The sequence below is a fragment of the Pogona vitticeps genome, chromosome 15, assembly GCF_051106095.1.
Source record: "Pogona vitticeps strain Pit_001003342236 chromosome 15, PviZW2.1, whole genome shotgun sequence".
Taxonomy (NCBI): domain Eukaryota; kingdom Metazoa; phylum Chordata; class Lepidosauria; order Squamata; family Agamidae; genus Pogona; species Pogona vitticeps.
The window spans coordinates 7,485,397-7,510,000 of NC_135797.1; the positions used below are offsets into that span (position 1 = coordinate 7,485,397).

The 24,604-nt window shown below is 46.3% G+C and overlaps 1 protein-coding gene and 1 long non-coding RNA gene across 2 annotated transcripts in view; one reads left to right on the forward strand and one right to left on the reverse strand.

Annotated features, from left to right (window-relative positions):
- LOC144584837 (uncharacterized) overlaps positions 1 to 24,604 on the reverse strand; it is a 109,837-nt gene that overhangs the window by 48,230 nt on the left and 37,003 nt on the right. The window lies entirely within an intron of this gene.
- On the forward strand, positions 1,361 to 16,652 carry ACKR1 (atypical chemokine receptor 1 (Duffy blood group)). Its single transcript, XM_020804746.3, has 2 exons — positions 1,361 to 1,562; positions 15,525 to 16,652. Exons 1-2 carry the CDS (start codon positions 1,542 to 1,544, stop codon positions 16,446 to 16,448), a joined length of 945 nt encoding a protein of 314 aa, XP_020660405.3. The 5' UTR covers positions 1,361 to 1,541; the 3' UTR covers positions 16,449 to 16,652.

Genomic DNA, 24,604 nt, shown 5'->3' on the forward strand with positions numbered 1-24,604 from the left:
AGCGAGGTTAATCCGTTCCGGATTAACCCTCGCTATGTGAAAACATCGCTGAACGGATCAAGAAAACCCATTGGAACGCATTAAACATAGTTTAATCCGTTCCAAATGGGCCGAAAACTCACCGTTCAGCGATGTTTTCCTGTGGCCGGCAGCCATTTTTGCGCCCTCCCCTCGCTTACCAAGGGCGCAAAAACGCTGCGCACGGCCATTTCGGGGCTTCCGGCGGCCATTTTGGAGCCGCCGAACAGGTGATCCGCAGGTCGCAAAGCGAAGGTCGGTAAGCGAAACGCTTACCGACCTTCGCTATGCGAATTTCGGCCATAGAGGCCATCGCTTTGCGATCGCAGTTGCGATTGAAAAAACCCCCTCGCTATGCGGATTCATCGTTCTACTGTGCGCCCGTTAAGTGAGGCACCACTGTAATTCCTGCACAGGAATCAGTGTGTCCTCCGAGGGAATTGCCAGATCCTCCCCAGGACAGGCATTTTCAATATCTGTTCACTGCCAGAAATAATTCCCAAGAATTCCTGGAAGTCACTGGGATTCTTAAAAAAATTTTTTCTCCTGGGTAATTATTTGTTTTCCTGTATTGAGCAAGGAGTTGGGCTCAATGGCCTTATAGGCCCCTTCCAACTTCATGAGTCTATGATCAGGCTGTAGCTAAATCTCTGAGACAGATATTTCCCCCCCCCCTCTGCTTCTTGGGTAGAGCGAGAAGCAGCAAGAATATCAGGAAAAACTTCCTAACTGTTAAAGCAGTATGACAATGGGACTCACGATCTTGGGAGGTGGTGAGGTGCTCTTAATGTTGGGAGCATTCAAGAGACAATCTATCAGGTCTGCTTTGATTTGGATTCTTGCCTTGAGCAGGGGGGGTGGTGGACTTGATTATTGTATGATTCTCTGTATGCCAAAAAAAACAAACACCACCCACCTCTTTTTCCTTGCTCATTTTAAAGTCTGCAATTTCTCCTCTGACACATTTTTCCTGAACAGAGTAGTCAAGGCGGACTAGATATTCCTGAAACGGTGTGTTGATTTCTGGGCACATTCACTTCCAGACACTACACGGTGGGGAAATCCAGAGATGGAGACACAGACCAGTCTGGCTCACAAGCCTAGCGTGCTAAGAGACCAAAGCAGACAACTTTTTCTTTTTTGTAAACCCAGCATGTGTTGGACGCTAAGAGAGGATAAGACGTAGAAACGGGGACTTTCCTCCGTTCAAAACATGATGTTCTGAACATGCCGAAAAGCGTAAAGAAGTAAAGGCTCGGAAACCCCGAGAGGATATCCACACCCTCGTCTCTCAGCCCCTTCCTCTCTTCTTCATAAAAATTGTATCAACATCGCAATTGGTGTGACAAAATCACCAATTTCCTACCTCCCGTGTCTGAGTGTGCCTTTCTTGTTTATCTTCTTTTTTTTCTTTAAAAAAAATATATCCTGCCACCTCTCTTATCTTATAAGAACACTCGCAGCTCTTACAGCCAACGGGATCTGGACGGGCGTCCCTGCTCCCGGCACTCGCCATAGACACCATGGGTAACTGCAGTCCTGCGGTAAGTACTACTCCAGAGTCATCTCGACTTTCCTGGGGCTGGATTTGGGAGGTGGGGGGGAGCACTGGCAAAGGACACTGGCCCCTGAAGCCTGTTAAGGCGTTTACATGCTGTCAAGTTGCCTCCGACTTACGGCAAGCCTATGAATTAATGATCTCCTAAAGGTCTCCTTCTCAATAATTCTGCTCAACTCTTGCAAACTGGAGGCTGTGGCTTCCTTCGCTGGGTCAACCCATCTCGTTTTTGGCCTTCCTCTCCCCCTGTTGCCTTCAACTTTTCCCCAGTATGATTGTCTTGTCCAGCGAATCTTGGTTTCTCGTGATGTGCTCACAGTGTGGCAGCCTCAGTGTAACCATGTTTTGCTTCTAGGGAGGGTTCAGGCTTGATTTGATCTAGAACCCACTCATTCGTTCTTTTGGCTGTCAAGGGTATCTATAACGTTCTCCTCCAGCACCACATGTCCAAACATTTGCGTTCCTTCCAGTCGGTTCTTTTCAACGTCCAGTTTCCACATCCATCCCTAGTAATTGGGAATACCATAGTGTAGATTATTCTTCATCTTGGTGTCCGGAGACACCTCCTTGCACTTGATGAACTTTTCTAGTTCCTTCATTGCTGGCCTTCCAAATCTTACCCTTCCTCTGATCTCACGGCTGCAATGTCCATTTGGACTGATGAGTGAACCAGAATATAACAAATCTTTAACAATTTTCAATTTCTTCATTGACAAGTTGTGTAATTCTTCTCTAAACATAAGTTCTGTCTTCTTAATATTCAACTTCAGCCTTGCTTTTGTACTTTCTTTTTTTTTCACTTTCATTAAAAGTCGTTTCAAGTCACTGCAGGTTTCTGACAGTAAGGTGGTGTCACATCTGGACATCTTAGATTAGCCATATTTCTTCCACCAGTTTTCACTCCTTCATCTGAATGGAGTCTAACTTTCTGTCTTCATCATGTTGTGTTTTAATTGTCCCCAAATGAGGAATCTTTTTCCTTGTGGCTAGTTCCCTCTGTGTCTGAAATTCAAAGCTGGGGCGCTTGGCTTATTTGCTCTTAGGACTCATTTTTCCCCTTTATCTTCTTACTTACACACACATACACAAACACGCAACCTGTACGTGTGATCAAGAAGCAGCTCTTACCTTCCAAACCAGTAAAGAGCCAGAAAGAAGTACAGTGGTGCCTCACTTAACGAGCGCACCGTATAACGACGAAATCGCATAGCAATCCGTTTTTTTGGATTGCTAATGCGATCGCTCAACGTCATTTTAATAGGGCGAAAATCGCTTTACGAAGATTGGTAAGCGTTTCGCTTACCGATCTTCGCAAAACGAAGCCCCGACGATCAGCTGTTCGGCGGACAAAATGGCCGCCGGAAGCTCCGTAATGGCCGCGCGCAGTGTTTTCGAGCCCTCCCCTCGCTTAACGAGGGCGCGAAAATGGCTGCCGGCCATAGGAAACCTTGCTGAATGGTGAGTAAAGGAGCCTTTTGGAACGGCTTTCCCTGTCCCGTTCAGCGATGTTTCGCTATAGCGAAGGTTAATCCGGAACGGATTAACCTCGCTATGCGAGGCACCACTGTAGTTAAGCTCAGGCAGTACCCAAGTGGAGCAGTTTCCATGTGGGTCGAAGAAATACTTTAAAAACATACTATAATATTGTGATTTACCCCGGGGGATGCAGGGAATGAAAATGTGACACCTAAGAAAAGCCACCAGGTATATTACTGAGCTTTCTGCTCCATACTTCAATGCTTACCTCCCTACCAAAAAAATTACAATGCACCCCATTTCCCAGCCTGTTTTAAAAATGGGGGGAGTATTTCCCCCTTTTAGTTTCCACTTTGTTTACCAGCTCTGCTCCTACACTTTGGTAATGGGCTGCCCAGGTGAGTATGCAATTAAGAGAAATAGGATAATTGCTGTGTTAATTGTGTTTCATTTTCACCCTGGTTTCCTCCAGTAGGATCCGGGCAATGGCGATCTGGCACCAGCTAGAAGAGATCAGCCAAAAGAGAACGGTGATAAGCTTCAGAATATAAGGCAGTTCTATATGCGCCAGATTGCCGTAGACGGGATGATTTAGTGCTTTTAAATTGGCCTTTAAGTGGATATTTTGCATGCCACGAGCTAGCAATTCTCTCTGTGTGTGTGTGAGAGAGAGAGACAGCTATGGAGAAAAAGGAATATTTATTGTAAAGCTCCTGGAAATAACAATATTTATATAAACTAACAAGAAAGCGCATAGAAAGAGGCTGGGAGATCAATCTGTTAACACTGAAATATCAATATAGAAAATGATACTGCTTAGACATCATTCTGCCAGCAAATAGCACCTCTCTTGACGAAACCCTCCTTAATTCTTGTTCCTGAATTTGCTAGTAATGTTATTTTATGTGCAATTGATGGGGGGGGGGCTTTATGTTGTGTTGGCAAACAGCCTGCTGTTGTATCATGGAGAGTGGAAGATAGGAGGGCCTGGCGTGCTCTGGTTCATGGGGGTCACGAAGAGTCGGATACGACTAAACGACTAGACAAAAACAACAACATGTGGGCAGGACACAGCCATCTCTGGACAGTATTCAGAAACTCCCCAGGGCCAATGAGTCAGTGAGGACCCAGCCACTCCATTTCTGGATTAGGAGGAAACTTTGCCCATATTATAAACAGGGTCGCCCGGTGAGGAGCCTCTGATCCTCTCGGCGTTCAGGGCTGAAACCTGAGACCGGTGGGCGGGGTCTTGTGATGTCACAGAGGGGAGGCAGGCAAGGGGCAAGAAGTGTCCCAGAAGGGCTTCCAAGCAGCTGGTTGTGGAAATGTGCTCAAATGGATCCATGGAAATGGGTTCAGAGTCTTGATAAAACTCAGCTAAAAAAGGGTAATGTGGCAAGCCAAAGCCAAAGAAGAATGTATTTATTTACTTATTTATTTATTTAATTTATATCCCGCCTATCTGAATCACATAGGACCACTCTATGTGAAGGGGGAATAGCTCCCCCTTCTTCTTTTTTTCTTTTTCTGTGGCCGGACACATAACAAAATGTGCACTCCAGCCGGGAAACTGTTTTTTGTTTTAGGCATCCTTCAGTCTGGAGAAACTATGGGAACATGCTCCGTATATGGAGGACTTGAAACAGCATCTTAGTGTGTCTGAGAAGGCCAATTCGAGAGTGACAATCCCTTCCACACGGAAGACAAATCCAATCTGTCCCCTGTCCAGCTCCTTGATTTTGCTGCTTTTGTTACTTCCTCTTTGCCTCGGCCTGCTGGACAAGGGTCTCTTCAAATTGGGAGAGGCCGTGATGCACCGCCTGCCTCCAGGCTGAACGCTCAGATGTCAGGGTTTCCCATCTGTTAAGGTCCATTCCTAAGGCCTTCAGATCCTGCTTGCAGATGTCCTTGTATCACAGCTGTGATCTCCCTCTGGGGCAATTTAACTGCACTAATTCTCCATACAGGAGATCTTTTGGAATCCGACCATCAGCCATTCTCATGACATGCCAAAACCAAGGTAGACGTCACTGTTTCAATAATGTATACATGCTAAAAATTCCAGATCGTTCTAGGACTACTCTATTTGGAACTTTGTCCTGCCAGGTGATACCAAAAATGCATCGGAGGCAATGCATATGGAAGGTGTTCAGCTTCCTCTCCTGCCGTGCACAAAGGGTCCTGGACTCATTGCAATACAGGAGTGTGTTCAGGACACAGGCTCTATAGACCTGGATCTTGGTATATGCCACCAGCTTCTTATTGAGCCATACTCTCTTTGTGAGTCTAGAGAACATGGTAGCTGCTTTGCCAATGCGTTTATCCAGCTCGACATCCAGAGAGAGGGTGTCAGAGATGGTTGAGCCAAGGTACACAAAGTCATGAACAACCTCCAATTGTTGTGTGGAGATGGTAATAGAGGGAGGTGAGTCCACGCCCTGGCCCAACTTTAAAATGAATTTTCATGCCCAAATCTTTCCTCCAGCTGAGCTGTAACTACGGAAAGGCCACCGGGCCAAAATTTAGAGGGCAAAGCCATGTTGCTGGGGTCTACCCAGTGTGATATAGTTGCTGGACTGACAGACAAAGATTCAGGAGACTGGATTCAAATCCTTGCTCAGCCATGGAAACTCATGGGGGAAGGGGTTGAAACTGGTAAAATCCCTCCTTAAATATCTCACTATTTAAGCCCTATTAGGATGGCCTCCATTTCAGGGCATCCGTGAATCCACTCCGTAATTTAGGTTGTACTTTGCAGATGTTATCCTGGGCATGGAGCCCACTTTGGGAAGAGGGTCCGGCAGATTTAAAGTGCAGACCAAAATCCGGAGTGGGCTCCCAGAATCCCTGAAACTGGAGCCAACCACTGCCACAGCTTCCAGCAGCTGGAGGTTAACTGTCGCATGTCTGTGCAATATCCACGGTGAGCCAGAGGCTCGGATTTTTTTCATGTTGTGCCTCAGGTGCAGAGAACCTGCAGAGACAGGCCACTCTCCCCCTATCCAGATCGTTGTGTTGGAAATGATGATAGGGTGTAAGGACTAGGCATGCTGCCTTCTTTGCCTGTGCTCACCGCATGCATTGCGAATGCCCGAAATAGTGCTATCCGCACGAGTCTTTTTCGCCGCGACACGAGACAGGTATAATATTCTACCTTCTGATGTCTATTTAGAAGCCTCAAAGAGCCGAGCCAAAACATCTCAATTTCCGGAGACGATTTCCGAGATGGATTTCACACCGCATACACCTCTCTGCCGTGCATTATAAAAAAAAAATACAGCGACATTCAATATTCCCAGCCATTGATGGGGTGGGTCCAGGCCAATGTGCAGGAGGGAGAGGCTGTCCACAGGGTGGGAGGTGTGGCAGCAAAACAAAGCCACACAACATGACAATCCCACTCCTTGTCTCCACATACGGTTTGTGCTTGCAGGCAGTTTGTCTCTGTGTCTGTTGCCTGAGAGCAGAAAATGGGGATGGACATCAAGCCCTAGATGCCAGGCTTTGTTGGAAAAACCTGGCCGACCACTGCAGGGGACAAGATGCTGAACTCAGAAGGAATTTGACTCTGACCCAGCAGGGCCGATCTTAGACTCTAATGATTCCGAGTGCTCCTTCAGAGGTTTATTGCAATGCTATTTATTATTTTATGCTGTGCTCTGTATTCTCCTGATTTTATCGGGTTGGTAATTCAGCAATTTTACTGTCTCTTAATGATGGTTGGGTTTCCCCCACCCCATTTGCCTCTGCTTCTCCCTTCGCGAGCCAGCTTGAGACCTTTTCTAAATTAAAAGATGGGATGTAAAATGTTTGGCCATGCGAGGGAACTGCTGGGCTAAGCTGGCCCTATAAAATATTTTAAATGAAGAGAAAGAAGAGAAGACAAAAAAATGAGGAAGGGAGACGGGAGGGGAGGAAGGAGAGGAAAGGGAGAAAGGAAAAGAAAGGGGGAAAGGAGGGAGGGGAAAAAATTCATTCTTATGGAACTTCCAGCTAAAGAAGAATTTGATGTGGGCGCTGCTGCCGGTTTTTCTAATTCAAACCTGTGATCTTATCCCAGCCTGAGGGATGTTGGTGCAAAATTATTCCATCTCGCTTTTGCACCCGGGAAAATACAGAGGGCTCAGTAAAGAAGATTATTAGATTTATGGAGTTCACATGCTTTGAACGAAATTCTCCTTTGGGTGAACTGATGGGAGAGAGACAGGCAGGCAGATGGATGGATGGATGGACGGCGTGTTACAAGCAATACTTGGATATGATATATAACCTGTTGTTAACTCAAACAAATTAGAAATGACAGGAATAAATCTGTCTAGAAAGCATCAGCTAGAGTATTTTTTTTCCTATCCTTATTCTCTTGCGTAGAACAGGGATGGAAGAACTGCACTCTGCACTAGATCAGAGGCGCTGATTCTCTCAAGCTTCTCGATTTGTGGTAATTGAAAACAATAGCTAGAGGCAAATCCTGGAGGATGTTACTGATTGAAACCAAACAATATACCCAATGTGGCGCTAGTGGATAGAGTGATGGAGCCCTGAGAACTGAGTTCAAATCTATGCCTGGCCATGGACGCTCATGGGGTGTAAAGCTACTCCTTAAATATCTGACTTACCTTGAGAGCCCTACTACGGTGGTTTTGACTTGATGGCACATAACAACACACACGAAACATGTCATTAAAGTCCTACTGGAAGGACACTGTAGTATAGACGCATCTCATTGTGCATCCTTCCATCCCCACCCGGTGCAGGGCTGGTGGGCAAACCCGCTTCCATTCCCTCCATTCCTGACTCCAGACCGTCTTGATTGACAACTGGGTTGATTGATACATAGGCGTCGTCTCAATTTTGGGGAGCTTTCCTGGGGCAAAATAGGGACGTGGTGGGGCTGCGGGCTAAACCGCAGAAGTCTGTGCTGCAGGGTCAGAAGACCAAGCAGTCGTAAGATCGAATCCACGCGACGGAGTGAGCGCCCGTCGCTTCTCCCAGCTCCCTCCAACCTAGCGGTTCGAAAGCATGCAAATGCAAGTAGATAAATAGGGACCACTTTGGTGGGAAGGTAACAGCGTTCCGTGTCTAAGTCGCACTGGCCTTGTGACCACGGAAAGATTGTCTTCGGACAAAAACGCTGGCTCTACGGCTTGGAAACGGGGATGAGCACTGCCCCCTAGAGTCGAACACGACTGGACAAAAAAAATTGTCAAGGGGAAACTTTACCTTTACCTTTCCCAGGGCAAAGTTAATGGCGCTTGCTCCTGGGGCAATTCAGCCCAATCGTGGGCCCCTAGTTAACCCCGCGGGGAACCAGGAGTCTTTAGCCTCTTTTGGGGAGGACCTCTACAGAGTGCCAAAGATGGACGCGTGGAGTAAGGAAGGCTTATTCGTCCACATCCCCGTGAGGGCCCAAGGCTCACCAGGGCCGACTGCAGCCGTGGGGATGACCGCTGGAAGCTCCACAGCTGGTCTTTTGGGGTTTTTTCCGCCTCCAGGTAGCTTTCGGGTGGGATCTCCTGCATTGATGTGTGCGGTCACTTAGGATCAATATTTCACAACCTTGCGTAACCCACATGTTCTTGGACTACAACTCCCAGATATCCTGGGCAGCACCGCTAGGGGTCAAAGCTTCTGGGCGTTTTGGCCCAAGAACATCTGGGAAGCCAAGGTTGGCGAGAGAGATGGGCACAAACCGGAAAATCAGTGGTTCGTGAGGGTTCGTGGTTGGTGGCTATCCACAAACTGTCTCAACACACCCGAAAAATGATCTGGTTCATGGTTGGGTTTTTTTGGGTTCATGCTGGGTTGGGACTGCCCGCTCGCCTCTCCCCTCTCCACTGGCCCTGTCGCCTTCCTGCCTCCACGGCTGCCGCTGTGACCCTCCTGACAGGCAGCAGACCCAGCTCCGAGGGCCCCGGCCGGCTGCTTCTGTGCATGTGCCCACCTATCAGCTGTGCAGTGGGCGCATGCACACACACAGCAGGCCTGGGTCTGCTGCCTGTCAGGATGGTGGCAGGCAGCAGTGAAGAGTTGGGAATAGAGGATTCAGCAGCCTTAGCTTGAAGTCAAGGATTGAGCTGATGGGGACAGGGGTCGGGGGGGGGTGTTGTGCAGGCCTTCCCTTTTGCCAAGCAAAACGAAGCACTGAAGGGGGGGGAAAAAGTTTGGTACTTCGTTCTGTTTCACCAAAACAGGGTCTGTGTGAACCGAAACAAAGACTGTACCACAAACCAGCTCAGTTTTGGGCTTTTTTCCAGTTGGTGGTTTGCTTCGCGCCCATCTCTAGTTGGGAACCGCTGGACTAGATCAGTGGTTCTCAAACTGGGGTCCCCAGATGTGCTCGGACTGCGACTCCCAGAAATCCCGGCTCAGCACAGCGAGCGGTGAAAAGGCTTCTGGGAATTGCAGTCCAAGAACGTCTGGGGAACCCAGTTTTTAGAACCACTAGACTAGAGGACCCTTAGGAGCTATTCCGGCCCTTTACTTCCGTGATGCTGTTATTCTAATTACCTTTTAAATGTAACTCGCTAGGTTCTACTTCATGGGCCCTTACTCCTTTTAAAATTTACAAAAAAAATCTCTTTTTGTAATCACAAAATACGTCAGCCTTCCACAACCAGTTATCCTCCAGGATGTCTTGGACTACATGGAATCATAAAAAAGTGAAGTTGGAAGGGGTCTGCAAGGCCATCAAGTCCAACCCCCATCATCCTCCAGAAATCACAGCCCTGCCCTCTACCATCCTCTCCATTTCCCACCCACTCTCCTTCCATTGCATTGATTTCCCATCTCCTAAATTCCTCCGATCTGCTGTTTTCCTTCCCTCCTGGGCTTCTGGAATGTTTTTCCCTGTTCGATTCTCTCGGCTCTTCCCACACCACAATCCTCTTGGAATCGGGCGTGGAAATAAAGGGCCGCAACGTCGTCGTTGGGTTCCAGCGGCTGCCCTTGCCCGCCGCACTCTGTGACCCATGTGCCCCAGAGAAGGACCTTTGGCCGAGAACACAGCCTCCTTCCCGGCATCATCATCCCCTGGCTGTGCCCAGCTATTGTTCAGCGATGTTATTCCACCGCTGTCCAGAAATGGCTTCTTTCCTGATGGGAAGGCCTGGGGGGCGATTTTTACAATGCCACTCAGGTCGGATGTTTTCCCTGCTTAAACCTCCGCCTAATGAACTGAGAGGAAGTCTTTCTCATATCCCCCTTCTCTCTTTTTTTCTCTCCTCCACCCTCTTCCTCGCATCCCTCCCTTTTCTTTCCCTCTCTCTTATTTTTCCTAGCCCCCCTTTCTGTGTCTCTGTGTCTCTCTCTCCCCTTCCCTCCCTTTTCTACCCCCCTACGCATGATGCCCTCACGTAGCCTTAAGTCACTCAGAGCCACCCTAGGAACGAACCGTCTCCAAAAGGTCCTTCTCCTCAAATGTCCTTGTCAATTCAAGCCTGTGGCTTCCTTTAGGGAGTCAGTCCGTCTTGTATTTGCTCTTCCTCTTTTCCTGCTGCCTTCAACCTTTCCCAGCCTTATTGTCTTTCCCCACACACATGAATACACAGATTTACTCTTTCTGACACCCCATTCTGTCCTTGCACAAGCCTTCCTGCTTTCTTTCTCAATTCCTGCCTCTGTGTGTGTGTGTGTGTGTGTGTGTGTGTGTGTGTGTGTTTCTCTCTTAGCCACCTCATTCCTTCTCTTTCTCCCACCTCCCCTTCCATACTTCCTTCTTCAACTTTTTCTCCTCACTCCACCTCGCCTGACACCCTCTCCTCCCTTTTCCCTCCCTCCACCACCTCCACCTTCTGTGGTGAAACAGGAATCCCACATCCATGGGCCTGAGAGAGCCGCCCTGTTCCCATGGCCGCCCTAAGCATCATCCTCCCCTCCTCTCATCTCCTCATGCTCCCTGATTAGGTCCCCCACCCCACCCGCCCGCTCCATGGGATTTTTGCCAGCCTCACAGCCTTGCCCTTTCCTTGGCCCTCCGGGCACTTCATAAACGTTAACTTCCCTGACAATAAACTTGTGCAAGAAAAGGGTAAGATGGGAAATAAATTCCCATTAATTCAAGACCCTCGGCCTGACAGGAGAGGCATAAAGTTATCAAAGTGAATGAGACACACACACACACACACACACACACACACACACACACACACACACACACACACACACACACACACACACACACACACACACACACACACACACACACTGCTCCTGCTCCTTGAGGTTCTTCCACCTGCCAGGCACAGAGTTACCTTTCCTCCTACACCTTTCCCATGAATTTATGGATACGAAAAGCTTACGCACATCAAGGTACACCTAATCTCTTCTTTGATGGCTTGGTGGGTGCCAGGCATCAGAAACAGCAGCTCCATCTCCCTCCTACCACATTTCCCATGGTGCTCTGGAGGAGGAGTGTGGGCCTTTGAGTGCCAGCCCTCACCTCTTGCAAATGGGTGGATAATCAGCCAGGGGTGCCTGTTTTCAGACCCAACTGGTCACCGTTGGTTGAAAGATGCCCCTTAATCGTGTCCTGTTGAGGAGACCTTCCCCTTCTAGGCTCAGAGCTAACAGGGAACCTTTTCCGTTCCCAAACCTATGCCATGATCCGCCACCCCTCTCAAGCCTCTGAGCATGGCTGCAGTACTCAGAGTAGCTGGGAGAGAAGCGGGTTGTTCCAGGAAGATTAGTGAGTGTTACAAAGCTACCCTCCCTGTGGTGCAAAGGGTTTGAAGGTGCTTTGGTCTTGAATAGGCAATTAAGAGCCATTAGCTTTACAAAGGACCTGCCCTCCCTGGTCATAATATGGCTTGATCCAGCTCCCTGTATTTTAGGCTTTCCTTATAAGGGAAAGAGAGGGGTATGGGGAGTGTTATGTTGACCACCCTATATAGCACCACACCACTGTTAAGACTGATGGAGCAAACGAAGAAAGATCACTGTGGCTGAAATTTTAGTCAGACCTGCCTGTCTTCACATGGTGAGAAAGGGCCTTGAAGAGTTCCCGGTCCTCATGAAGGAGACTGAGATGCGTGCTTTCAGTTTGTGCAAAATGTGCAACAGTTTGGATTCTATACAAAGGTAGACTTGTTTCCCTTTGCAGTGTTAAATGCACACACAGAGAAAGAACAAACACAACAGGGCGAGGCTTGGTCACAAAACACCGCAAAAAATAATAATAATCCACCCAGTGCTCCTGTTTTTAGCAATCCAGACAACGAGGCATCCATTATCCCGATCTGCAATATATTCTGGGGCATACAGTGTTCGGCAGTTTGGGTAGCGCCTATGAAGTTCTGACTAAAATCCAGAGTGAATTGCCTTCTTCTGTAATACTGGAGTCAGCAACATCCATTGGACCAGAATGCTGGCATTTAATACAAGTCAGCTTAAAAACCACCAGCCTCTAAGTTAGCAAAGGAGGAAAAGTTATATATCTGAGAGTCCTTGTGTGTCAACCACCTCTCTCTCTCTCTCTCTCTCTCTCTCTCTCGTTGAGATGAAACAAAGAGAAGTTAAATCAAAAGCTACGAGTGGAAAAAATTTTTGTAGCACTCGTTTTCCAGCCAGGACAGTCAAGATACCCTTACAAATGCAATTACTTTGGGCAGATATGACAAGGAAATATTGAATTGTCCAGCTTCTACAAACAGCCAATAAATCCACCCCAGGGTGGTTTACGTCTTCCTCTCTTGATTTCCCAGGTAGAAAATGACCCCAAATGTTTATGGATCTGATGTCCAGAAAAACAGGATCCGATTTTGGATTATGGGAAATAGAGGCAAAATGAACTTCTGCACACATAGAGAAATTTCATTATTTTCTTAGACATTCCATTCTTCCTTAACAGCTCTCCCTATGTAGGAACACCAAGTGGTTCCCACCACTAAACCAACTGACCAGGTCCATTTAGTTGCAGCTCAGTGACTACGTTCGTGTGCCTTCAGATTATGTTCAGGAACCATTCATCACAAGCTTCCAGTGTGTGGATAACAGGCCAAAATATACATCATAGAAAATCCATCATTAGAGGAGAGAATTTCTCAAGTGCTGGAAACATCTGATTATCGCAGCAGGAGCATTTGATTTTCATGCCTCTCGAAAACTGCACATGAATTTGCTTTGCTTTGTGATTGGTCATTGGGAGGCATACAAGGGCTTCATTAGCATAGGCTTGCTTAGTCACAAAGTTCTTAAAATCATAGAATAATTGAGTTGGAAGGAGTCCAACTCTTTCTCAATGTAAGAATCCAAACCAAAGCAGATCTGACAGATGGTTGTCCAATTTTCTCTTAAATGACTCCAGTGGGCTCACCACCTCCTGAGGTAACTGGTTGAAATGACGAAATCGCTTGACGATGAAGTTTTTGCGATCGCACCACCATGTTCCTATGGGGAAAATTCGCTTAACGATGATCGGTTCCCTGCTTCGGGAACTGATTTTTCACTAAACAATGTTTCTGAAACAGCTAATCTGTGGTTCTAAAATGGCCGCCCGCTGTGCAAAATGGCTCCTCGCTGTGTTTTCAGGATGGATTCCCCCGCTTTACAGGCAGCAAAAATGGCCGCCCCTATGGAGGATCTTCGCTGGACCATGAGTTTTCAGCTCATTGGAACGCATTGAACTGGTTTCAATGCATTTCAATGGGTTTTTTCGTTTCGCAAGATGATGTTTTCGTAAGACAGTGATTTTCGCAGAACGAATTAACATCGTCTTGCGAGGCACCACTGTAGTTAAGACATTTTTTTCCTTCTATTCATTCTAAATCAGGCTTCTTGTAGCTTGAGATCTTTGCTAGTGTCCTGCACTCTGGGATTTTGAAGAACAGATCCTGCCCCTCTTATGTTGTATTTGAAAAGTGCTATCAGATCTTCCCCCAGTCTTCTTTTCTCAAGGCTAAACATGCCCAATTCTTTCAGGTTTTTCCTTCTCGGGTTCAGCTTCCAGTCCCCTGATCATCCTTGTTGCCCTCCTCTGAACTTCCTCCAGTTCTTCCTGAATCACGTCTTTAGAACACTAACATATTTCAGCTTCTAATGATGACAACTGTGAAGTAAAGAGTGGCTCAGAGAACATCCCTGTGGTTTGGTTGGTAAATTCTAGATGAATGGTGGGATCACGGGCCACAAGAAATGCCACTCATCACACCAAAACCCTCTGCGGTAACTCCACTCAACGTTTCTCAGAGATCCAACCTCTCAAAATACCTCTCACATCTGCTCTGAATGTTGTTTTCGGTGGAAATCTGGCAGTGATAGTCATGCAGAAAATCAGTCTGAACCCTGAGACCTATTTGAAGAAGTCGGTGGTTCCTTCTCAGGGCTTTCTCCCTCTTCCTCCTTGAGTCTGGCCTACCTCCAGGAGTCGTCGTAGGACAAAACGAGGCATAGGACATCCGCAGACACTTCCTGAGCTGCGGAAACATAGCGAATAAAAGAGATAATCGTCCATGCCAAGGTAGCTTTCAAGGACATGGTGCAAGGCATTTTACCTGGAATCTTTTCCCACCTACTGAACTTCGAGATATGGCCACAAGTCCCTCTCCCCAATAGAGGAGAAAAAGTATAGGGCTCCTCTCCCACCCACCCCCCAAAAAGGAAAAGGAAGTTTGTTTACTTGCTTCTTTATTTCTAAAGAAGGGGAAGACGTTTGGGAGGTTTATTTTCCTAATATTCCCTGTTAGAATTTGGGACCTTCTGAATTTGGCCACCTTGGGGCAAAACCCATTAGCCTCAACTTTGGTTACAGGCCAAGCGATGCAAATACAGCCGCTCCCTTTGCTTCCAATTAAACAACACAAAAGTCGCACCACTGATTCTATTTTATTTATTTATTTATTTATTTATTTATTTATTTATTTATTTATTTATTTATTTATTTATTTATTTTATTTATTTATTTATTTATTTATTTATTTATTTTATTTATTTATTTATTTATTTATTTATTTATTTATTTATTTATTTATTTATTTATTTATTATATTTTTACCCCGCCCCTCTAGGCAATGTCTACAATGACTATTCTAATACAATAGGACCCCATAGCCGCAGGATGGATGTCTGTTTCACTCATCCGCAGTTTGAAAATATCAAAAGAAAAAACTAGAAATACATGATTTCATGATGTATTTACCAAAACCGGCCACTAGAGGGAGTCGGGGCCATGCCATGTATTCTTGGGGGTGCAAAATATGTAGTATGGTCTCTGGCTCCTTCTAGTGGCCAGTTCTGGTAATACATGGTACAAATGTGTCTGTTTTTCTGGAATTTTCCTTTTACCATGCTATGTGTAGCATTCACTATTATCCACGATTTTCAGCATCCACGGGGTGCTTGGAACAAATCCCCCCGTGGATACAGGATTCCTACTGTAATATCCTCCACCCATCTGTATATTCAGCGTATTTGACAAACCAGGCCATACGCCTAAGACTGGTGCCACATCTTCCCTCTTTTTCTCTTCTTTTCTTCATAGAGTCATTCCCAAAGCAATACCTTGGACTCTATAGATTTGGAGGAGCTGATGGCCAACTTCACATCGAATTACACCTACGATGATGACTACATCTACGACAACAGCCTCGCGCAACCCTGCCACTCCACGTACTGCATGCAGTTCGGCGTCAGCATCCCGCCATTTCTTGCAGTGGCCAGCATCCTTGGCTTAATTTGCAACCTGATACTGGACGTCGCCCTGGTCCGGTGCCCTCGGCTGTGGGACCAGCCCCACCCCAGCAGAACAAAACTCGTCCTGATTTCAGCAGCCGGCACCCTTTTCGCCTCCACCTTGCCCTTTTTTGCCGTGGCAAGCAGTCGAGGCTGGATCTTTGGGGACCCTTTCTGCCAGGTGGCCCAGGGGCTAAAATACGGTTGCCTCTTTGCTCAGAGCCTGATGATGGCCAGCACCCTGTGCCACGTCCAGCGGGGCTTTGCCAACAAGATTGTCCTCGTTCTCTTCCTGATGGGCTTTGTGTGTGCCATCCCCGCAGCCATGAGTAGCAGCAGCACAGAAAATATCTGTATCCCGAGCCAAAATCTCAAGCTATTATCCTGGTCTCTGGGTCACACTAGTGTCAGCCTGGCTCTTTTCGACATCTTTCCGGTGATGGCGATTTTGGCCAGAGTGGCTCAGAAGTGGCGTGGAAAGAACCAGTGGCCACAGATGGACATAACCTGGCTTTTCCCCCTCTTCTGGGCACCGTACGGCGTGGCTCAACTCCTGCACATCCTGCTGCAGGAGAAGGTGCTGGTGGCGACCTGCCCTTTCCAGAAACATCTGGATTACTTCCTGGGGATATCAGAAGGGCTGGGCACCGTCCACTGTTTTCTGTGCCCCCTGCTCATTCTGGGATTCAGCTTCTGTCCACAAAAGTCTGTTCCAGCTCTCCATAGTGGCTAAAGCTGATGGCTACTTCCGTTACCATCTCACTCCCATCCCTGGGACTTTATACCCCTGCCTCTTGCAAAGAAGTGCCAGACCTGATTTAGCATATGGTGAAAGCCAAACTTGGTCTGAATGCATATGAAGGTCTGTGTTCGGCCAACATCCACTCTACTTTCAGTAAATTCTGAGGTGTGAATAAATGATCAGTAAATGGCCTCCTATTCCTCTGCTTTATTCTTCCTTGGATCATTGTAGAGAAGGGACGTTGTTGGTTGGTTGGTTGGTTGGTTGGTTGGTTGGTTGGTTGGTTGGTTGGTTGGTTGGTTGGTTGGTTGGTTGGTTGGTTGGTTGGTTGGTTGGTTGGTTGGTTGGTTGGTTGGTTGGTTGGTTGGTTGGTTGGTTGGTTGGTTGGTTGGTTGGTTTGGTTGGTTTGGTTGGTTGGTTGGTTGGTTGGTTGGTTGGTTGGTTGGTTGGTTGGTTGGTTGGTTGGTTGGTTGGTTGGTTGGTTGGTTGGTTGGTTGGTTGGTTGGTTGTAAAATTTCCAACCCCACTTTCTCCCTAAGAAGGATCCAAGATTCTATATATATAAAGCCAAAAGCCAAAAATAAGTATTCAAATACAGTTCTGAACATGGCACTTCAAGTAGGATGCCAACAAACTGGAGCATGTTCGGAGGAGGGCAACAAGGATGATCAGGGGACTGGAAACCAAGCCCTAGGAGGAAAAATGGAAAGAACTGAGCATGTTTAGCCTTAAGAAAAGAAGACTGAGGGGAGATAGGACAGCACTTTTCAAATACTTGAAAGGCTGTCATACAGAGAAGGGGTAGGATCTGTTCTCGATCAAGAGTACAGGAAGCACAACAATAGGCTTGAGTTATAGGAAGCCAAGTTTCAGTTGAATATCAGGAAAAAATCCTGTTAAAGCAGTACGGCAATAGAATTAATTATTTGAAGAGGTGGTGACTGCAGGCATTCAAAAGAAACTTAGACAATCACCGGGCAGATATCCTTTAATTTGCATTCCTGCACCGAGCAAAGTTGAAGTCAATGGTCTTGTAGGCCCCTTCCAACTTAGTTTTTCTTTAAGTTTATGATTCTACTAAAAACAATCAAACAAATGCCACACTAAAACACAGTAAACAAGAGCAACACCAGAAATACATTTAAAGCAGGAGGGCACAACCATCCATTTAAAAAAAAACCCAACTCAGGCAGTCACTCACTAAGGGAAAGCCTGTTTGCAGGAAACAGCCTTTGCCTGTTTGGAGAAGGACAGCAAAAGCGAGGCCAGCTTGGCCTCCAGTGGCAGGGAGTTCCAGAGTCTGCGACAAAGAAGGCCCTTTCCTGTCTGCCAACCAAATCAAGGCGGTGGTAGAAACAAAAGGCACGTTCCAGAGGCAGCCCCGCATAGAGTTTGTTACAGTAATCCAGCCAGGATGTAAGTAAGACATGTGCCACTGTTGACAAATCAGACCTCCCCAGGAATGGGTGTAGCTGGTGCACTAGCTTAAATAATGGAGCTTGAGGAGATATTCAACCACCTCTCCGGCAGAGATGAAACCAACATGAGCCTAGTGGGTGCACCATGTGTCACACGCTCTGCTTTTGAGACCAAAAGGCTGTTGGAATTAAGTTGACAATCACGTGCGTGTGAGCTGACTGAGGTCTGGCTCCCAACTTCTCCCATTTAGTTTGGACTGGTTTCAGAGCTGTAACTAACCATTTTGGCCATCTTCCACCCACTCCGCCAGAGGCATGGGTGTGAGCCCCCCCCACATGAAAATGGAGAAGGAGAAGACAATGTTCCCCCACCTAAAGGAAAGAAAAAGTTTATGCTTCCAAGAAAAGGAAAGTGAACAGAACCCAGAGTTGCCAATTTGTTGGAGTTTGTACAACCTCGCATCCTACCTCTAGTAGGAGGGACTTTTCAGGGCTGGGATGACTGTCAATCTATCCAGCACTAGCCAATCATTGCTTCCTGCCTCCAAATTCAAAGAGTGCCCCGCCTTTCTACTGAGTGTTTCTTTCCCTCTCTTTGGAAGTCAGTTTGTTGCTTGGCTGCTGTTGATTTGTTCACAACTGTAGCCGTGATTGTAGTCAATTCCTGAAATAATATTTAAAGATGTGACCTATCAACCAATCGATCTCTATTTTTATAAACTGGCCAAAATCCTATTTCACATTTAGACTTGCACAGGAGGAACGCTTAGGGAACATCGTCCCTGAGATTTCCTGTCCGAAACCTGAGACACGGAGAATGAAACATGCACACACACTCCACAACCTGAATCTCGGGGCTAAAACCTGAGATCCCCCCTGCCTTCTCTTCCTGATCCAACGCCTTCACTCTTCCAACTCGTGCCGGATTCGCCTCGATGGCGCAGCCTCCATGACCGACCAAATCCCTATCAACAAAGGAGTCCGCCAAGGGTGTATACTTGCCCCTTCACTTTTCAATCTATTCCTTGCAGATCTGCCTCCCGCTCTTCCTAGCTCTGGAACCTCCCCTCCCTCTCTCAATGGTGTCCCTGTACCTATTCTTCTTTATGCAGACGACGCAGTACTGCTGTCTGTCACTAAACCTGGCCTCCGACTTCTGCTATCCTCTTTCCAAGAATACTGCTTCTCCAATGAATTATCAATCAATCCCGAGAAAACAAAAATCCTGGTTTTCTCGAAATCCTGGGCCCCGACAGCCTGGAAGATTGGTAATCTATCATTCCAGCAAGTCCAGACTTTCAAATATCTGGGGATCACCTTCCACTCCCGACTCAGCTGGACTCACCATTGTAAAGCTGCCATTTCGTCTGCCATGCCACATTTAAATGCAGTCGCCCGTTTCCACTTCAACAGTGGCAACCAGTACATTCCGGCTGCTCTCCATATATTTCAAATCAAAATCCTCTCCCAGCTGCTATATGGAGCCCCAATCTGGATCGAGGCTGCTAATCAAGACCTTGATAAAGTCGCTGCCTCCTTTCTCAGAAGGATTCTTGGAGTCCCAAACCTAATTAGATTGTCCACATTGATACTTGAATTAGGCATGCACCTTCCCTCTACTATCGCTTGGTCCCTAACCTTCAAGTTCTGGCTTAGACTACACCTCAATACCCAACCAGATTCCATACTCAATGACCTACTAAAAGATCCCTTTTCATCCAAGTGGTTCAATATTCTTGATGCTAAGCTCGCATCCTTGGACCTCTCCCCCGAATCTCTTTCAGACACCACCCTTCACAGAGCCCATCAAATCATCAAATCTAAACTCTGGCAACAGGAACTCAATTTATTACTCCCCAATTTAAATCCTATTTGTTCCCCTCACTTCTTCGGCCTTTCCCCTTCACTCGGTAGACCCTCAAACTATTTTAGTAAATTAATTAATCCAAGTAAAAGGAGGGCTTTTATGCTAGCAAGACTAAACATTTTCCCATCAGCTGTTCACTTTGGAAGATTTGCAAACATACCACGCATCAATAGACTCTGTCTCTTTTGCTCATCTGAGCCCGATACCCTAGACCACTGGTTCTTAACCTTGGGTTACTCAGGAGTTTTGGACTGCAACTCCCAGAAGCCTTCACCACCAACTGTGCTGGCTGGGGTTGCTGGGAGTTGCAGTTCAAAAACATCCAAGTAACAAAGGTTAAGAACCACTGCCCTAGACCACATATTATTCCGCTGCCCGACTCATCAACATTTAAGAAACAACATCCTTGAACCCCTTCTGTCGTCCCTTTTTGTTTCCCTAGCTGACCCCCTCCCCACCCTTTTAAGCGATTACTCGGCGACCATCACTAGCGTGGTAGCGGATTTTCTTTTAGCGGTCTCCAAGTCAAAACCCCTGCCCCATCCTCCCCCCGCATCACCCTCCCAGTTCTTACCTTCACGCCCGTCCTTCTTGGTTTGTAACACTATGACATAAATTGTTACTGCTGTTTTATCCCCTTTTAATGCCAATAAAGGTTTTAAGAGGAAAAAAAAAAACCTGAGATCCAGCAACTTTAATTCTGTGGCCTCTCATCCACGGTGAAAACAGGGCAAAATGGCTGTGCATGGAGAGACTGCTAGGAAAGGAAGGAGCCAGAGACAGTGAACTCTTCTCCAGCTGATAGGAAAGGGCCCTGATCTGTTTCGACTCTACCAGGGGAAACGGCCGAACCCTCCAGAGGCCAAACCCTCCAGAGAAGAGGAGCAAAGAGAAGGTTTTTATTGTTTCACCCAACTGCTTTGATTCAGCTCCTGGAGTTTTGGTCGGGGAGCCGATTCTGTGGCCATTCTAGAAGCTGCCGATTACTGGGGAAGTGTTTCCTCTTCTCGTTATTCCCCTCCTTCCGTTCTGTCCATCTTGCATTCTGAGGTGTTCAACCCCCCCTCCCCCCAATATATTAAACTCTTTAATCTTGAATGCTGAGGGGCTGGTGGTTTTTTTAAGCTCATATGAAAACGTGGATGTAATTCCGATATGTGTTTTTCTTGGTTCGTGTAATTGAACGCATCCTCTACCAAATGCACACCTGTTTGTGGGCAAGGCGTTCCCCTCGTCTCATGGATTTTTTTAGCATTCTTTTCACATTTATACTTCCCTTCTCCTTTTTTGCATAATATACGCATTTTTGAGGCATTTTACTTGTTATGCAAAATGAAGAAAAGGGGAAATTTCGAAGGATGTCAGCCTGTCAGCTGACATCTGAGTTTGACTAGAGGGAATGAATTTCTTCTTTAGTTTTGTTTATGTAATACACCGATGTGGGGTCCATTTTTTTTCCAAAGGTAGCCCTCTGTCGGTCTGCCTGTCTGTGGAAAACCTCTCAGAGCATTAATGTGAAGCCCCAAGGCTTGGCGCCAAGACCCTGTGGCAAAGGCTAGCAGAGGAAACAGACCCCGAAGGTCTCGGAGCGTGTACAATCTTGCATGCTACCTCTATTAGGTGTGGCCGGGAGGGGCCTTTCTGGTCTAGGGTGACTGTCAATCCATCCAACACTAGCCAATCATTCCTTCCCCCTCTGAACAGAGAGCCCCGCCTCTCTGTTGAGTGCCTCTTTCTTTCCCTTTTAAAGTCTGTTTGAAGCCAGTGTCTTGTTTGCTGTTGATGTGTTCACAACTGTAAGTAGTGAAATGTTTTTATTCTTTCCCCTCCAAACGTCTCAGACCGAGTTACTGAGACTGTAAGCATGAGAAAAGGATGGGATCTGGGGAACTTGAAGCTATTCTCTTTTGTGAGTCTTGTAGCTCTACTGCAGGGATGGCGAACATTTTTGCGCCCGAGTGCCCAAACCGCAACACAAAACCAAATTATTTCTTTTCGAAGTGCCAACACTGCAATTAAACCTGAATACCGAGGTTTTAGCTGTCAGAGAGATAAGTAAAGGGGAAAAAACACACAACTCCGTTGTCTGGATAATCATCATCTTTTTTCTTCAGAGAAAAACATAATAACAGAACTTTTAATGACACAAACACTTTTAAAATGAAAAATAACCATTAACTCTAGTAAGCGGAATTTTTTAAAAAAAGTAATATATTGTACACATAGCCTGAAGCCGGGTAATTTATACAAACTTTTAAAATAATTATGTGCATGTATTTTTTGATAAGGGATACTCAACTTGGCATGCTTTTGCACAATTAATGTGATTCTCGATGTTGTATGCATGCTGATAATTTGTCAAACCTTGGCTAGTATGCTGTTAGTTTGAGAGCAACAAATGCAGCACTCGGACAACCCAGATAGTGTGGCTGCTGATCTTGAGCCAGACATCCTGGAGAGTGAAGTCTAGTGGCCCTTAGAAAGCATGGTTAGCAACAAGGCCAGTGGAGGTGATGGCATTTCAGTCGAACTATTTAAAATCTTAAAAGATGATGCTGTTAAAGTGCTACACTCAATATGCCAGCAAGTTTGGAAAACTCAGCAGTGGCCAGAAGATTGGAAAAGATCAGTCTACATCCCAATCCCAAAGAAAGGCAGTGCCAAAGAATGCTCCAACTACCGTACAATTGCACTCATTTCACACGCTAGCAAGGTTATGCTCAAAATTCTCCAAGGTAGGTTTCAGCAGTATGTGGACCAAGAACTCCCAGAAGTACAAGCTGGATTTGGAAGGGGCAGAGGAACTAGAGACCAAATTGCTAACATGCTCTGGATTATGGAGAAAGCCAGAGAGTTCCAGAAAAACATCTGCTTGATTGACTACGGAAAAGCCTTTGACTGTGTGGACCACAGCAAACTATGAGAAGTCCTTAAAAAAATGGGACCGCCTGATCACCTTATCTACCTCCTTAGAAATCTATATGTAGGACAGGAAGCACCAGTTAGAACTAGATATGGAACAACTGATTGGTTCAAAATTGGGAAAGGAGTACGACAAGGCTGTATATTGTCCCCCTGTTTATTTAACTTATATGGAGAATACCTCATGTGAATGGCTGGACTGGATGAATCCCAAGCCGGAATCAAGATTGCCAGAAGAAATATCAACAACCTCAGATATGCAGATGATACCACTCTGATGGCAGAAAGTGAGGAGGAATTGAAGAACCTCTTAATGAGGATGAAAGTGGAGAGTGCAAAAAAAGGTCTGACACTCAACATAAAAAAAACTAAGATGATGGCCACTGGTCCCATCACCTCCTGGCAAAGAGAAGGGAAAGAAATGGAGGCAGTGACAGATTTTACTTTCTTGGGCTCCATGATCACTACAGATGGTGACAGCAGCCACAAAATTAAAAGACGCCTGCTTCTTGGGAGGAAAGCGATGACAAACCTAAACAGCATCTTAAAAAGCAGAGACATCACCTTGCCGACAAAAGTCCACATAGTCAAAATTATGGTTTTTCCAGTAGTGATGTATGGAAGTGAGAGCTGGACCATAAAGAAGGCTGGCCGCCGAAGACCTGATGCTTTTGAATTGTGGTGCTGGAGGAGGCTCTTGAGGGTCCCCCGGACTGCAAGGAGAACAAACCTATGTATGCTGAAGGAAATCAACCCCGAGTGCTTAATGGAAGGACAGATCCTGAGGCTGAGGCTCCAATACTTTGACCGTCTCCTGAGAAGAGAAGACTCCTTGGAAAAGATCTTGATGTTGGGAAAGTGTGAGGGCAAGAGGAGAAGGGGACGACAGCGGACGAGATGGTTGGACAGTGTCATCGAAGCGACCAACATGAATTTGACCCAACTCCGGGAGGCAGTGGAAGACAGGAGGGCCTGGCATGCTCTGGTCCACAGGGTCACGAAGAGTCGGACATGACTTAACAACTAAACGGCAACAACATTTATAAAGCTTATAAAGTAAATTGAAATCCTGGACTTGTTTCCTCCAAAGTAAACCACGCTCAGAAAAGCAACTATACATAGGATTGCAAACTTTTAATACACATATTATACACTACATAAAGTGTAAACACACATTTCACTTATTTGAATTGTAATGTTGGAAAAGAGTTTTTCAGATCGCATGACTTGTCAGAGAGATAAGTAAAACAAATTAAGTGTGGACTCTCACTAGAAGCTAAAAGAACCAAACAAAGGGTATTGTACTACAGTGGCAACCTGAGAAGACAAGCTCACTGGAAAAGGCAGCAATGCAGGAAAAAGTGCAATGCAGTAGGAAAAGAGGAAGAATGCACTTGAGATGGATTGACTCAATAATTTGTAAGACCTTTTGTTTTGTGTTGCAGTCAAAGCAAGACCAGGAGCAGAGAGACAAGGATTCAGATTTGGGGAATAAACTATGATACTCTTGCCTGCTTTGGGGATGAGAAATGCGATCACTACACACTTCAGACTTCTGCTGTTCTCAGCAGAAACTGCAGAGCTAAATGCAGTGCAGATTAACTTTGGAAGGTTCATTTTTTAATGGTTTTATGAAAGATTCAAGTCTCTCTCTCTCTGTTTGTGTGTGTGTGTGTGTGTGTGTGTGTCACACACACACAAACCCTTCCTCCCTCAATTTTCAACAATTAGTTGCTTCAGTTCAGTATGTCCATTTCCTCTCATTACATTTAAACAAACTGATGAATCCACCCGTCCCTCTCTTGCACCTTCCTTCCCGCCTTAATTGAAGCCTTCTGTCCTGCTTGCAGTCACCTCCGGCAGAAGTAGTCATTCACAAGCCTGATTGACTGCCCGGAGGTGTTCTACAGCAGTAAACAATAAAGCAGACTCATTTCCGA

Excerpts from the sequence above, each read along its gene's own strand:
- ACKR1 (XM_020804746.3), top strand. The coding sequence starts at position 1,542 with ATGGGTAACTGCAGTCCTGCG. Across the intron at positions 1,563-15,524 it reads TGGGTAACTGCAGTCCTGCG|AGTCATTCCCAAAGCAATAC; the intron begins GTAAGTACTACT and ends TTTTCTTCATAG.